This window comes from Erinaceus europaeus, chromosome 5 (genome assembly GCF_950295315.1).
Source record: "Erinaceus europaeus chromosome 5, mEriEur2.1, whole genome shotgun sequence".
In the NCBI taxonomy this organism is placed as follows: Eukaryota; Metazoa; Chordata; class Mammalia; order Eulipotyphla; family Erinaceidae; genus Erinaceus; species Erinaceus europaeus.
The window spans coordinates 125,336,125-125,352,643 of NC_080166.1; the positions used below are offsets into that span (position 1 = coordinate 125,336,125).

At 48.4% G+C, this 16,519-nt stretch overlaps 1 protein-coding gene across 1 annotated transcript in view; it reads left to right on the forward strand.

The window, feature by feature from the left end:
* Positions 1 to 10,567: 10,567 nt before the first annotated feature.
* DNAJC3 (DnaJ heat shock protein family (Hsp40) member C3) overlaps positions 10,568 to 16,519 on the forward strand; it is a 37,957-nt gene continuing 32,005 nt past the window's right edge. Inside the window, exon 1 of the mRNA XM_007526841.3 lies at positions 10,568 to 11,039. Within this exon, the coding sequence (XP_007526903.1) occupies positions 10,958 to 11,039 (82 nt within the window). The 5' untranslated portion in view covers positions 10,568 to 10,957. The remainder of the gene's footprint in view (positions 11,040 to 16,519) is intronic.

Below are 16,519 nucleotides of genomic sequence, written 5' to 3' on the forward strand. Positions count from 1 at the left end.
GATTTATTTATTTATTTTATTTAGCTTCCTCTTGCCTGTAGGTTTTTCTGAGCCACTGTCAATTTTTTTTTTTTTTTTTGCCTCCAGGGTTATCACTGGGGCTCGGTACTTACACTAGGAATCCACTGCTCCTGGTGGCCATCTTTTTCTCACTGTTGTTGTTGTTACTGCTGTTGTTGTTGGATAGGACAGAGAGAAATTGAGAGAGGAGGGGAAGACAGAGACGGGGGGAGAAAGATAGACACCTGCAGACCTGCTTCACCACTTGCTAAGTGATCGGGCTCCTTGCTCTGATCCTTGCATCCTTGCATTATGTGTGCTTAACCCAGTGCGCTACCACCCAGTCCCCCAAAACATTTATTCTAAGGAGCTGAGAGAGAGTTCACTCAATAGCGTGCACATCTTCCCATGTTCAAGGGCCGGGGGTCCAGCCCCAGTACCATGTGGGAGCATCATGGACAGTACCAGGAGAAATGCTGCCAATGGTTGAGCACTGCTTTCACATCTCTCCTACTCTTTCTGTCTCTCTTGAGATCTCCTTTCTGACTGATCAATTTAGGAGTTTGACATTTCTTTTTTTTTTTTAAGTATTTGATTTATTTTATTTATTAGCTAGAGAAATTAGAGAGAAATTGAGATTGAGGGGGGAGATAAAGAGGGGAGGAGGGAGACAGACACCTGAAGCTCTGCTTCACCACTTGTGAAGCTTTCACCCTGTAACTGGGGACCAGGAGCTCGAACCTGGGTCTTTGCACACTGTGATGTATGTGCTTTTTTTTAAAAAAAAATTAAATATTTATTCCCTTTTGTTGCCCTTGTTGTTTTATTGTTGTTGTTATTGATGTCGTCATTGTTGGATAGGACAGAGAGAAATGGGGGGGGAGAGAAAGACAGACACCAGGAGACCTGCTTCACCACCTGTGAAGCGACTCCCCTGAAGGTAGGGAGCCGGGGGCTCAAACCGTGATCCTCAGGCCGGTCCTTGTGCTTTGCGCCAACAGTGCTTAACCTACTGTACTACCACCTGACTCCCGATGTGTGTGCTTAACCAGGTGCGCCACTACCTGGCCCCTGAGTTTGATATTTCTTTTTATTATTATTATTTTTATTTATTTTCCCTTTTGTTGCCCTAGTTGTTCTTTTATTGTTGTTGTAGTTATTATTGTTACTGTTATTGATGTCATTGTTAGATAGGACAAAGAGAAATGGAGAGAAGAGGGGAAGGCAAAGAGGGGGAGAGAAAGATAGACACCTACAGACCTGCTTCACCACCTGTGAAGCGACTCCCTTGCAGGTGGGGAGCCGGGGGCTCGAATGGGGATCCTTACTCAGGTCCTTGCAGCGCTTAACCAGCTGCGCTACCACCCAACTCCCTTTTTTTTTTTAAGACAGACATTTTTAAAAAATATTTATTTATCTCCTTTTGTTGCCCTTGTTTTATTGTTGTAGTTATTATAGTTGATGTCATTGATGTCATTGTTGTTGGATAGGACAGAGAGAAATCAACAGAGGAGGGGAAGACAAAGAGAGGGAGAGAAAGATAGACACCTGCAGACCTGCTTCACCACTTGTGAAGCAACTCCCTTGGAGGTGGGGAGCCGGGGGCTTGAACCCGGATCCTTACTCCGGTCCTTGTGCTTTGCGCTACCTGCGCTTAACCAGCTACGCTACCGCCCGACTCCCAAGTATGCCATTTCTAAGCATTAATTTCCCATTACCTTTATGCTATTTCTTCCTTGCTTTAAAAAAATTTATTTATTCATAAAGACATAAATAGAAAGGGGAGGGATGGAGGAAAGTAGAGAGAGAGAAAGAGAGATTTGTAGCACTGTTTTACCACTTGAGCAGCTTTCCCCCTGCAGGTGGGGAACAGGGGCTTGAACCCAGGTCCTTAAGGATTTTAACATGTGAACTCAACCAGGCACACCACCACCTGACCTCTTACTGTACTTATTTCTGAGGTAATTGTATTATAATCAAGAAACATACCTTATATAATTCAAATTATTTTAATTCTACTATGATTTCAATGTTTTGACATTTGTTAAGGTTTGGGTGAGGGTACATAGCATAGTAGTTGTGCAAGCTGACTCTCATGCCTGAGGCTCCAAGGTTCCAGGTTCAATCCTCCCACCACCAGAGACCAGAGTTGACCAGAGTTAAGGTTAATTTTATGATCTATAATATGGTCTATCTTTGTGAATCCTTCAGGTGCACTTAAAAAGAAAGAACGCCCTGTGGAATATACCTAAAATAGACTTCCTAGTTCCTTCTAACACGAAGATCACAAACTTCATCTGCTATTGACCTTTAAGTTCCTGACTATTAAACAGTTTGTTCTGCTTTATATCTTAATGCTTTTCAGCCACCAATTTGCAAATGCTACCATGATGCCAACCTGACTTTTCTGGGCAGACAATCTCACCAGTATGTCCACTTCCCCAGAGCACAACCCCACTAGGGAAAGATAGAAACAGATTGGATGTATGGACCGACCAGTCAATGCCCATGTCCAGCAAAGAAGCCATTACAGAAGCCAGCTCTTCCACCTTCCGCAGCACCCTGTAAAGATCTTTGGTCCATATTCCCAGAGGGATAAAAGAATAGGGAAGCTTCCAGTCGAGGGGAGGGGTATGGAAGTCTGGTGGTGGGAATTGTGTGGCATTATACCCCTCATATGCCACAGTCTTGGCGAAAACAACATAATGGTGCCTACAACGTGGGACCAGACCTGTGCAACTCCCAGATAAGTGAAGACTTTGCCTACCTATGCACTATGGTCTTCTCTTCTACTTATGAAGAGGTTTGCCAAAGCCTCTACTGTTTCATCATGAGACAGTTACTCTGTCTCTGGAACATTTTGCTCTGGGCCACACTTTGTTTTCCTGACCGGGAACTTTGGTTTCTTATGACCGGGATCATAGAGCTTGGGAGATGCACGGAGATTTCTCCTTGGACTTTCTGGATTCCCTTGCCCATGTTTCCCGAGGAGAAGGACTGCATTTTGCTCTGGGCCACAATTTGGTTCTTTATGACCGTGATCGTAGACCTTGGGATATGCATGGGGATTTACACTGGGACTTTCTGGACTTCTTCTCGCATGTTTCCCATGGAGAAGGACTACTCTAATTTGAGAAGCATTCTCCAGTACCCTGGCAGTCCCCAATAATGGAGACACATGGTTAGTTCTACTCTCCTGATTGGATTCTTTCTTTGATGGGAAGACGCTTTTAAAAGTAGATGCCTGAAGCAATACAGCAGGAATAGTCAGAAGCACCCTAAATGGAATTTAGAGGAGCTTTTTGGACTAGGATGCCCTCCGGAGACTCTTGATGCTACTTGTTTTGTTTGACAAGTAAGTGAATTTCAGCTGTCAAGTCTTCACATGAAAAACCATCTACTCAAATGGAATTCCTGGAAATCCATTTGGATCCTGTTCTCTGACATCGCCCACAAGATGGAATGACTACAACACACCCCCAGAAACCAATGATGTGACCTGGCACGACCTGAAGAAACAGATTCACAGACTCCAAAGCTCACTCTCTACAGAAAAGCAGAATTCTGGTGGCCGACATTCCCCATCGAGACAGACATGCAGCATTTCATCCCTTGGCATTTTCTTCTGTGGTCAGCTACTTTGGACTGACACCTCCATCGGACTTACTGGTATACGCTGCTGTGTTTCTCAAAGACTAACTTCAGCCAATTGCCTTGAGACTTTATAGACCATGTCACCTCGCCTGCAGGCTCTGTCCCCAGAGGTAGAAAACTCCCCCTCCTTATTAGGTTATGCCCACAGAGTCAGGAAACGCCCTTTGAGGCAAGAGATGACCCCAGAGGCATGAAGCGCTCCCAGAGGCAAGAAATGCCCTTTTGCCTGCTAGGCCTTGCCCTTTGAGGCAAGAAACGTTCCCCTTGGCATCACACTGGTTATTGCTGTTCGCCTATTTTGTTTTCCATGTCTTATGCCAGTTCTTTTGAAAACGCCTGTACAATATAGGTTTCTGTTCACCCCTACACTGATATTCCCCTGACAGAGATGAAGCCTTTTACAGACATTGACCCAGTTATATATGGCCATAAAGTAAGAGAGAGATGTTGGGGAATTGTGAGGATGTGGTTGAGCTTGGAAGGGCTTGAGCTTGAGGGGTGTGTCAATCCTGTTAGTCTCTCTCTCCACAGAGAGATTGAGCAAGGAGGGACAGTAGAACCCCAAAAAGGTGTATCAGTCTCCCTGCCTCACAAAGTGCCCCGCAATCCCGATACTATGGCCATTAGTTAAAAAGAAAGGGGGAATTGTTGGTATCTTCTAATTCTGCTTTTAAAAACCCCTTCTGTTTCATTTGGTTTAGATCCCCCCTGCTTAACACTATTCTATTTGCATAACCACTTCATTCTATTTACATGGCCTCTGTTAACAATCACCACCTTCCCTCCAGGGCATTGGTGGTTTAGTGGTAGAATTCTCACCTGCTCCGCCCCCTCTCCTTGTCACACCCTGATCCTCTCCTTGTCACACTCTGATTTTCACCAGTCACTTTTCTCTCCACCCTCTCTATGTCACATCCTGTTTCCACCCTACTTGGCAAGTATATATAAAGACAGCATTGTGAGTTTTAGGGTACTTTAGTTTAGTTTAGCTTAGCTCAGCTTAGATTGTGCTGTGTCCTGCATGAATAAAGAGATCCTGCCTACAGCTCAACCATGAGTCCCTGGTCGTCTGTTACCCGCCTGTGAAGCCAGCCTGGCGAAAACAACATAGCCCGTTGAAAACAACAATTATTAAATAACTAATAAAAATAAAATAATAATAATAATAAAGAATGCCTAGAGAGGGCTCACCTGGTAGAGGTCACACTATTCAATAAAAAGAAATGGAAAAAAATGGTCACTGCGAGCCCTGGATTCATAGGGCTGGCACCAAGCCCCAGTGATAACCCTGGGGGCAAAAAACATTATTAATGAGAAAGATAAGAGGGGGTGGGAGGGAGAGGGAGAGAGGGGGGGGAGAACCAGACACCACTCTGGTACATGTACTGCAGGAATTAAATTCAGGATCTCATGTTTGAGGACTGAACTCAGAATCTCATGTTTTAGGGTTGAACTCAGGATCTCATGTTTGCGAGTCCAGTGCTCTATCCACTGTGCCAACTTCTGGACAACTTATCTCTATAATCTTATGCATTTGTAAATGTGTGCTCAGTTGGGTGCACCACCACCCAGCACCCCTCCCTGACGTTTAATTTAAAATTTTTTGGGGGGTGGCCCATGTGCATGTGAGATTTCACTGTTCCCGGCTGCTTTTTCTTTTTCATTCAGAGAGACAGAGACAACCAGGGAGGGAGAGACACCACAGTCCTTCCCATGTTGTGCTGGGCTTAAACCTGGGTAGTGTGTACGGGAAGGCATGTGCTTTACTCAGTGAGCTACCCGACCCTCTTTGAAGGATCATCTCAATAACATCTGTATTTTATGCAGTAGTACATATTGCTATGTTTGGGCTTAGATGTAAGAATGTGGTATGGCACACAAAAGTCCTTTTGCTTTGTGCTGTGATAGGAATTATATAGGAAACCTTTGAAAATATTTTGTCTATTATAATTTTTACTTAGTCACCATACAATTTATTTTTTTAAGATTTACTATTAATTAGTGATAGAGGAAGGAGAGAGAGGGAGGGAGGGAGGGAGGGGGAGAGAGAGAGAGAGGGAACCAAAGCATTGTGATGCTGGGGATCAAACTCAGGACTTCTTGCTTGAAAGTCCAGTGACTTATTTATGTATTTATTTTTGAGAGAGATATAGAGAGGCAGAGAGAGAGAGAGAGAGGGAGAGAGGGAGAGAACGAAAGAGACCACAGACAGAAGCAGTGGGGACTTTGTTCGAGTCTAGTTCATGCACGCGGCAAAGCAGCACACTGTCTAAGCAAGCTATTCATGGATAGTTCACTGGTCCAGAAGTTCAGTGCTTCATCCACTATACCATCTCTGAATTTAATGTTGGACTGCAACATTAAATTTAGAAAGGTTAAGTTTTGGATCATTTATCCATTATATAAAAATGAGTTCACAGAATAAAATCAAAAGATAAGGAGCTAGCTCAACTTTAAAGATTGGGGGTAGGGAGATATTGCAATGGTGATGCAAAATTCTCATCACCACCATAAGCCAGAACTGAGCAGTGCTCTGGTTAAATACAGAAATAATTAAATAATGAATATCAGGGAGATGACTTACCTAGTAGAGCCCACACTGCACCACACGTGAGGCGAGGACCTGGGTTCAAGCCCTTCACCACCACGTAAGAGCACCAAGCAAAGAGGAATGTTCACAAATAGTAACGCAGTGCTGTGGTGTCTCTCTGCCTCTCTGCCTCCCACCCTCTATCTGAAAACAAAAATGCACAAAACTAGTCACCCAGGAGCAGAACTGTATAGGCACTAGTCTCCAGCAGCAAACAAACAAACAACAACAAAAAAGGAAACAATATATTGATTATGATTGACATGCAAAGTTGTATTCGTTTTAGGTGTATAAAATAATGATCTACAAACAGATTAAAAAAATACATTTAAAAGGATCTTGCTGGTGGCATCCTTGGTAGAGCACACACATTACAATGCACAAGGACTTGGGTTCAAGCTCCCCCACCTTCAGAGGGAAAGTTTAATGAGCGATGAAGCAGTGCTGCAGGCATCTCTCTGTCTCTCTTTTTATCTCTCTTCCCTCTCAATTTCTCTTTGTCTCTATCAAATAAATAAATAATGATCTATGTGGGAGTCGGGCTGTAGCGCAGCGGGTTAAGCGCAGGTGGCGCAAAGCACAAGGACCGGCATAAGGATCCCGGTTCGAACCCCGGCTCCCCACCTGCAGGGGAGTGGCTTCACAGGCGGTGAAGCAGGTCTGCAGGTGTCTATCTTTCTCTCCTCCTCTCTGCCTTCCCCTCCTCTCTCCATTTCTCTCTGTCCTATCCAACAATGACAACAACAATAATAACTACAACAATAAAACAACAAGGGCAACAAAAGGGAATAAATAAAGAAAATAAATATTAAAAAAAAAAATTAAAAAAAAAAAAAAATAATGATCTATGTATATATTAAAAATGACAATCACAGTAAATTTGTTAATATTCACTACCAAAAATAGGTACAAGTCTTTTCTTGTGAAAGGAGCTATTTAAAAAAAAAAAACATAAAAGATACAAGTGTCTGGACAGTGGCACACCAGGTTAAGTGTGTACTTTACCATGCCTGAGGACGTGGGTTCAAGGCCCCACTCGCTACCTCTTGTGTGTTTCTGTGTCTCTTGCTCTCTCATTAAAATTAAATAAGATACTAAAAAGGAGGAGGAGGAAAATCGTGGAGAGAGAACCAGCCTGGGGCACTGGAGGTTCTGGGTTCAAGGCCCAGCACCACCTGAGCCAGAGCTGAGCAGCAGTCTACGTAAAAATAACTCATCCTTGCAAATATAATTGTGTATATATATTTTACAATTTTATTTATGGAGAGGAGAACAAGCCATATGACCAGAGTCTACTCTGGCATATGCCAGCTCCTAAGAGTCCACAACTGAGAGTCAAATGATCACTGCGCCACCTCCTGGGCCGATTTTTGTCTTAAGATCAGCATCATAAACAATCTGGTTATGATTCATGGGTCTAGTGTTCTTGTTTACAAAACTTCCGTCACTAAGCTCAGCATTTTGTTGACTGTCTTGGTCACAGTCCCTCATTTGGAGGATGTTTTCACCAGCTACATGTGGACAATGAAATCATCTAATTATGTTTTCTTTCTTCTTTTTTTTTTTTGTTACCACAGCACTATTCAGTTCTGGTTTATGGTGATGTGAGTGGGGGTTTGAATCTGTGACTTATCAGCCCCAGGAATGAATTTTTTTTTTGCATAACCATTGTTATTTCCCTTGATCCATCTGCCACTTATTCATTTTAAAAAATATTTATTTATTCCCTTTTGTTGCTCTTGTTGTTTTATTGTTGTAGTAATTATTGATGTCGTGTTGTTGGACAGGACAGAGAGAAAGCAGAGAGGAGGGGAAGACAGAGGGGGAGAGAAAGACAGACACCTGCAGACCTGCTTCACTGCCTGTGAAGCGACTCCCCTGCAGGTGGGGAGCCGGGGGTTCCAACCGTGATTCTTTTGCTGGTCCTTGCACTTTGCCACGTGCGTTTAACAGGCTGCGCCAAGGCCGGACTCCCTATCTGCCACTTATTTGTCTCCCCTCACACCAGCTAGGGATATCAATAAAGGAGTGTATTAGCCAAGGCAAGGGAGAGAGCATAATGTTCACGGAAGTCTTTCTTTCTTTTTTTTTTTTTTATTGTTGTACTTATTATTATTATTGACGCTGTTGTTGTTGTTGGATAGGACAGAGAGAAATGAAGAGAAGAGGGGAAGACGGAGAGGGGGAGAGAAAGACAGACACCTGCAGACTTACTTCACCGCCTGTGAAGCGATTCCCCTCCAGATGGGGAGCCCGGGGCTTGAACCGGGATCCTTACAGTGGTCCTTGCGCTTTGCACCACATGCACTTAACCCACTGCGCTACCGCCCGACTCCCACGGAAGTCTTTCATACCTGAGGCTCTGGGGTTCCAGGTTCAACCCTCAGCACCAACCATACCAGCATAAGGCCAGAGCTGAGCAGTGCTCTGGTCTCTCTTACAAACAACAAAACCAAACCAAAGCAAAACAAAACTAGCCGAAGGAAAAACAAATCCCAAGTGAATTTCCAAAGACGTCTCCTCCTTATGCGGCTCTTGTGAAATGAGGGACTGACAGTACACGTAACACTTTAGAATTCACAAGAACCCTTTCCTCCTTCATGAGACCTCAAGAGGAAGCTTTCAGCCTATCAGCACCCTTCTCCTCTACTGCAGGGGGGTGAGTTAGCTAACAGTCATGGTGTGTGGACTTAACATTTCCTAGATCTCAATTATTTATTTTTTAAATTATATTATCTCAATTTAGGTTTTGTATAGAGACAGCCAGAAATCGAGAGGGAAGGAGGGGATAGGGAGGGAGAGAGACAGAGAGACACCTGCAGCCCTGCTTCACCACTCACAAAGCTTTCCCCCTGCAGGTGGGGACTGGGGCGCCAACCAGGTCCTTGTGCTTTGTGACAGGTGCACTCAACCAGGTGCGCCACCACCCGTCTTGAATTATTTACTTTCAAAAAAATGATTTACTCTTAACATTATGTATCACTGCCTTCCACCACTAGTCAGGACTCAGGTAACAGGTGTGTGTGTGTGTGTGTGTGTGTTTTCCCTGAAATCACTTCCTTTGCAACAGAAAGCTTCATGTTTTCACTCTCCTTAGTGCCTTCAGGGGCAAACGCTAGAAGAAGAAGAAAGTGCCTTCAGGAAGCCACAGTGCACCCTATTTACTTTCTGTTTAATTTTTTAAAAATTTATAAAATGGAAATATTGGCAATACTGTAGGATAAGAGGGGTACATTTCCACACAATGCCCACACCCCCACAGCTCCATATCCCATCCCCTCCCCTGACAGCTTTCTTATCTGGGAGTATGGACCGAAGGTCATTGTGGGATGCAGAAGGTGGAAGGTCTGGCTTCTGTAATTGTTCCCCTGCTGAACATGGGTGTTGACAGGTCGATCCACACTCCCAGCCCGTCTCTCTCTTTCCCTAGTGGGGCAGGGCTCTGGGAAAGCAGGGCTTCAGGACACATTGATGGGGTCGTCTGCCCAGGGAAGTCCGGTGGGCATCATGGTAACATCTGGAACCTGGTGGCTGAGAAAGAGTTAAGACAGAAAGCAGAGCAAATCGTTGACTAACCAGGAACCTAAAGCCAAGAATATTGCAGATGAAGATTTGGGGTCTCCATTTTGGAAAAAGCTAGTAGGTCTGTTTTAGGTCTACTCCAGAGGGCCCCTATTTACAATTTCTGAGTCTGGTGGAGGTAGCAAGTTCATGCACACACACAGGGAGCGCAATCCGCTTGCACCGGGCAATGCACTCGCTGCTTCCCCCACGGAGACGTCCCATCGCTGATGTCCAGAGAGGGCGGGCTGGGCTGGTGTCAAGGACCCCGGCGGGAGCCGCCAAGTCGCAGTCCATTTCTCCCTCGCAGAGTTTCTTCTGCAGACCAGGGAGAAGCCAGGAAGGTCCGTTCTAGCTAGTCCTTGATTTTCTCCTGGTGGGTGATGGTCTCTGGAGAACCCTGCATGCTCTTGAGCCCTCGGTGCCTCCAAAGACCGGCTTCTTTCTTATTCTCAGAACCTCCCAGAAACGTTCTGTGTCCCGGACGGTCGGGGAGAGGCGGGGTCCCCGAAATGCTGGGCCCCCCGCCACCTCGCCCCACTTCCGGGATCGGGGATCGTGGCTCTTCGGTTCGGCCCGTGTTGCTGGCGAGACGCTCCGGGAAGCGTCCACCTCACTGAGGCGTTGGGAAGGGTCTCCCTTCTCCATTTCTACGGGAGTTAGCCGTCCCCCCGACTTCCTGGAGCCGGACCGGACACCCCTAATCGGCCGCCTCCTCGGGCGCCGCGGGACCGACCCAGGAAGGCCTCGGCGGGCTGCGCATGCGGACTCGGCCTTCCAGACCCCGCGCCGGCCGCGGCGGTTTGCAGCTCCCTGACAGCTGCCCGGCCGGCGCACGCAGCCGCGTCCCGTGCCTCCACGTTACCCTATCAGAGGCGGGGCGGGGCGGCGGGCCCCGCAGCCAATCAGCGCGAACCACGATCCCGGCGAGCCCAGTAGAAGAGCGGCCTGGAGGGCGCTGATTGGTGAGCTGCCACGGCGGAGGCGGAGTCCATGCCGGGCCCCGCCCACCCCCGCGTTCCTTCGTGTCGGGCGCCAGCCGCCGCGGAGGCCTGAAGCGGAGCGGACGGCGGGAGCGCGGCTGCAGCCGGAGCCGGCGGGGGCTGCTGGGCCCCGCACCCTTGCGCCTCCTCACCGCCCGCGCGCTCGGACATGGTGGCCCCCGGCGCCGTGACCCGCCGGCTGGGCTCGGTGTTCCCCTTCCTGCTGGTGCTGGTGGACCTGCAGTACGAAGGTGAGTGCGGGCGGAGCGGACCCCTGCCGCGCGTCCCGCCGCCGGAGCCCGCGGGCGAGTGTGGGGCGCGGGGCCGGGAGCCCGGGGACTCGCGTCCGGCCGGGCCTGGGCCGCGGCCTGAGCCCGCCTCTGGGCGGGGGCCGCCGCTCGGTTCCGGGTTGGCGGGGACTCGCGGGCTGGCGCGGGAGCGGGGCGCCGGGGTCCCCTTTCTGGGGGGCGACCCCGGGATCCCGGGCCGCGGGGTCCTGACCTCGCGGGGGAGCCTCGCTGGTCGCGGGAGGCGCCCGGTGGCGCCCGCAGAAGTGGCTTCCTTGAACTTTGTTGTGGGGGGGGGGGCGCCATGTCTGGCCGGGCGGAGCAGGGGGACGCTCTGGACTGTTGACAGGGACCCCCGGCCCCGCGCGGGGCGTGCACCCCGGTGGCACGGAGGAGCCGGGGAGGGGGTTGCCGCCACCTTCCCCGCACCCCCCGCCGGCGTGGGGCTCAGCCTTCCCGGGACGGGCCGGCTTCCCCGTGGCCCCGTTTTCCAGGAGGAAAAGAAAAAGTTGTTTTGACCGGACGCGGGGCCGCGCAGGCTGGCGGGGCGCCCCAGGGAGGGGCACCTGCAGGCCGGGCCGGGCGCGCGGGGCCGGGGCCCGGGGAGCTGTGCGGACATTGGGCTCGTCGGAGCGGCCCAAGTTGGGAAACATTTCTGGCCAAAAGCCCATTGCGGGGAGTGGGGGGCGGAGAAGTCAGTTTTTGTGGCCACGGGACGTGGGGCAGTTGTGGATCAAGGGTTGGACCCTCAAAGCTTGGGGTTCAGAGTTGGGTCCCCGGAGATCCGCTAGCAGGAGTGATGCTCCGCCTCTCTCTGCGCTCCTTAAACCCCCTCCTCCTCCACTGCTGCGGCTACTCTCCTCCTCCTCCTCCGCTTGTGCTGCTCTTCTTCCTCTCCTCCACCACTTCTCTCCTCCTGCTCCTCTCCTCCTCCTCCACTTTGCTTACTATTCTTCTCCCCCTTTCAGTTCTGCTGCTGCTGCTGCTGCTACTATTCTTCTCTTTCTTCTTCCTCTTCATTTCCTCCTCCTCCTCCTCTTTTATTCAAAGAAGAAGAAGAAAGAAAAGAAAAAGAAACGTGTATTTGAGGGGAGAGAAGCAGGGCGTCATCTGGTTCCTGCCATGCCCCCAAGAGATCTCTCTGGACCCCGTGCTGGAGAGTCTGGTGCCTGGCCGACCCACTGCTCACCTCCTGGACTGCATATTCTCTTTTACTTTTCCAAACAGTCGGCAATGATAAGGTGTTTATATTTCACTGCATAGTTTTCCAGAAGTCTTATTTATATATCTATCTGTCAATGAGAGCGTGTGTGAAAAAGAGAGCCGGGACGTCATTCTGGCACAGATTACCTGGAACAGCACTCAGGACATCACGCTGGGGAGAGCCTTTCCCACTGTACCACCTCCCAGGCCTGCCTGCCTGCCTGCCTGCCTGCATGTCTTTTATTTGTAAAAAAAAAAAAATTCTTTTTTTCAAATTGGAAATACCCTTCAAATTGAAAATTTTCTTTATTGGAGGATTAACGTTTCACAGTTGACAGCAAATACAATAGTTTGTACATACATAACATTTCTCAGCTTCCAACATAACAGCACACTCCCCACTAGGCCCTGTGTCAGCCTTTTCTAGGACCTGGCCTCCCCCCAACACACACGCACACACACGCACACGCGCGCACGCACACGCACACACGCACGCACACATGCATGCACACACGCGCACACGCACGCACACACATGCACACACACGTGCACACACAAGCACACACACGCACACACACGCACACACGCACACACCCCAGAGTCTTTTCCTTTGGTGCAGTACACCAACTCCAGTCCAGGTTCTGCTTAGTGTTTTCTCTTCCTCTTCAGTGTTTAGATCTCATTCATAGCAGACTTTTAGTTTTAGAGTTGGTTGGGGCGGGGGGGGGGGGTGCTTCTTTTGGGGACAATCGTTTTTGAACCAAAATGTCAGCACATGTGGCCTGGCCACATGGGAGCAAAATAATTTGACAAGTGAAGTTGCTCCTACCCCAAAATGTAGGAGACTGAACTGTGACTGTCCTGTTTAAGTGGGACATGCATTCCAACTCTTGTTCTTCTGACGCCATCTCCCTACACCCTGCCCCCAGTGCAGTATTTGTGTCTAGTTATCATTCCCGCTTTGCTTTGGCCTCTCAGGAGGAAGTTGCGTGTTTCTCTTGGCAGGACCCCCCCCCCCCCCTCTTATTTGAAATGGCGCACGTTTTCCTGCGGTTTGCCTTCCTCCCCGCTCGTGGAGCACCTTGCTCTGGAAGTCCTTGCTCTGGAAGACCTGTTCCGCGCTTCAGTTGCCTCCTGTGGTGTTTTCCACGGGGCGAGTGTCTGTGCAGGAGGCTCTGGAGTCACTTCTCAGAGGTGTGCCAGCGGCTGGCTTCTTGAGGGGCACTGCCCCCCGCGGGCAGGAAGCCTCAGGGCCTGGGCGCAGGAAACGATCCTCCGTGTGTTGAAGGTCTGTTGGCAGCAGCTGTCTGCTGGCACCGTTCTGTAAGCTGCGTCCCATTTGTGGAGCTGTGTGACAGTATATCAGCTTCACAGATGGGGGATCGGAGAGTCCGGCAGTTTAACTGATAAGTTCACAAATTAAGCTCCTCCTTAAATACTGGTTAAAACTTTTTTTCTTTCTTTAAGGTTATGACTTTTTCAGCGTGTGAGAACTGAATGAGCACATATGGGCACTGGCATATGGCAGTGCCAGGAGTCGAAGCTGGGGCCCCTGGGCCTCAGACATGGAAGCCCTGTTCTCTGACATTAAGAGCCCGGGTCAAACTCAGTTTGATTTCAAAGGGAATCTCCTGTGTAGGAGATTGTCACCACCTCAGGTGAGCCTTTGTTAAGTGGTGACAAGCTGAGAAGAATTCCTATTTTTTTAAGAAAATTTTTTTGGTATTTACTTATTTATTTATTTATTTGCCTCCAGGGTTATTGCTGGGGCTCAGTGTGGTACCTGCACCACGAATTCTCTGCTCCTAGAGACTATTTTTTCCCCTTTTTGTTGCCCTTGTTGTTTTATCATTGTGGTTATTATTGTTGTTGTTTTTGATGTCGTTGGATAGGACAGAGAAAAATCGAGAGAGGAGGGGAGACAGAGAGAGAAGAGAAAGACAGACACCTGCAGACCTGCTTCACCGCTTATGAAGAGACCTCCTGCAGGTGGGGAGCCGGGGGCTCAAACCAGGATCCTTGGGTCATCCTCGCGCTTTGCGCCATGTGCGCTTAACCCCTATCTTTACTTATTTATTGGATAGAGACATCCAGAAATGGGAAAGGAAAAGGGTGATGGGCTGGAGGGGAGAGAGAGAGAGACAGACAGACAGCTGCAGCCCTACTTCACCACTGGTGAAGCTTTCCCCCTGCAGGTGGGGACTGGGGGCTTGAACCTGGGTCCTTGCACATTGTAACATGTGCACTCGACCAGATGCACCACCACGTAGGCCCCAAGAAATAGTATTTTCTGCGTGTTCCTGCACCAGTACTGCTGTGCACGGAGGTGGGCTACAGGCTTTGTTCGCCAACTGCAGTGTGGATCCAGTTGTCACTTGGAGGGCTGCTTGAAGCAGGGCTGGGCCCCACTCCCAGGGTGTGTTTCTGGCAGTCTGAGCGGGGCCTGAAATCTGACATTTCTGAAAAGATTTCTGCTGACTATACTTGGAGAGCCCATGGTGCCATGAAATCTCTTGAGCTGGTCAGGTGTCTGCTGTGTCCCAGACTCTGGTGGTGGGAATATGAAGAGGAGAACCTCTGACTTAAATGAGCAAATACTTAGCTCCTGTTTGCTGGAACCAATGGTGTCTGGGTTGCTTAGCTTCCAAATCCTCCTGCAAAGATTGAAGTCTGCAGCACTGCAACTGCTTGGCTAGGGGTAAGAACAAATACAGGAGGGGTGGGTGTTAGAAGAGTCGATGGGAAGCAGAGTCCTGCCCACTGTGAAGAGGGTCCCCAGTAGCTGCACTGGCCTGGTGCTTTTTAAGAAGATTTCCTTCTCCACCCCCCACCCCCCCCACCCCCCCGATTTTCCAGTCAGCCTTAATCCCAACGAAAGAAATTATGTTCTCATGAATTGAACTGACTTGAAAGTAGCTCCTCTCAGAAAGACTTTTGAAAGAGGAAAGGCCCAAGTTGTAGTTGAATAGAATTTTTGGAGTAGAAGGAGCACTGTAGCAGTGGCCACTGCGGCATGTTCTCGTGTTACAGACAAAGGAGCTATTCTCATTCTTTGCTAATGGTCTGCTCCGTTTTGGGATTTGAGTAGTAACATAACCTGCAGACCAAACCTTTTTATCTTTTTTGCTTCCTTAACATGCTATCTGCACCCAGTTGCTTTTTTTTTTTTTTTTTTTTCCTTCTTCTTCTTCCATATTGAACTGACATGTCTAAAACACTTATTTTGGCCACAGGGAAAAGAATAATTGAAAATCTGTAAATATTAAAGTGTGATAATGCTTCTGTAAACCTAATCTCTTAAATGCGTTTTATCTGCTCTAAGATTTTCTTGGCATTATTCAATTATGAAAGAGAGAAAGTAGCAGAAACTGACTTTCAGCAATATATGTAAATTGAGTATACTAACAGATAGCTTCTTGACTTATTTTAACTTTTCTTTTTTATTTTATTTTTTAAAAGTTTTAAAAAATATTTGTTTATTCCCTTTCGTTGCCCTTGTTTTATTGTTGTAGATATTATTGATGTTATCATTGTTGGATAGGAAAGAGAGTAATGGGGAGAGGAGGGGAAGACAGAGAGGGGGAGAGAAAGATAGACACCTGCAGACCTGCTTCACCACCTGTGAAGTGACTCCCCTGTAGGTGGGGAGCCAGGGGCTCGAACCGGGATCCTTACTCTAGTCCTTGCGCTTTGTACCACGTGCGCTTAAGCCGTTACGCTACCGCCTAACTCCCTCTATTTTTATTTTTTATATTTATTTATTCCCTTTTTTGTTGCCTTTGTTGTTTTTATTGTTGTTTATGTCATTATTGTTGGACAGGACAGAGAGAAATGGAGAGAAGAGGGGAAGACGGGGGGGGGGGGGAGAGAAAGACAGACACCTGCAGACCTGCTTCACCACTTGTGAAGTGACGCCCCTGTAGGTGGGAAGCGGAGGGCTTGAACCGGGATCCTTCTGCCGGTCCCTGCACGTAACCTGCTGTGCTACCGCCTGGCTCCCTATTTTAGCTTTTCTTAATAAGCTTGGGCATAGTGGGGACTGACTGGTGGCAGACTGACTGGGTTGAGTGCACCTGGGTTCAGTGCCCTGGTCCCCACCTGCAGGGGGCAAATTTCATGAATAGTGAAACAGTGCTACTGGTTGTCTCTGTCTCTCTTTTTCTTTCTCCCTCCCTCCCCCCCTTTTTCTGTATCCCCTTTCCCTCTCAATTCCTGACTCTTTCAAATAAGTAAAATACTAA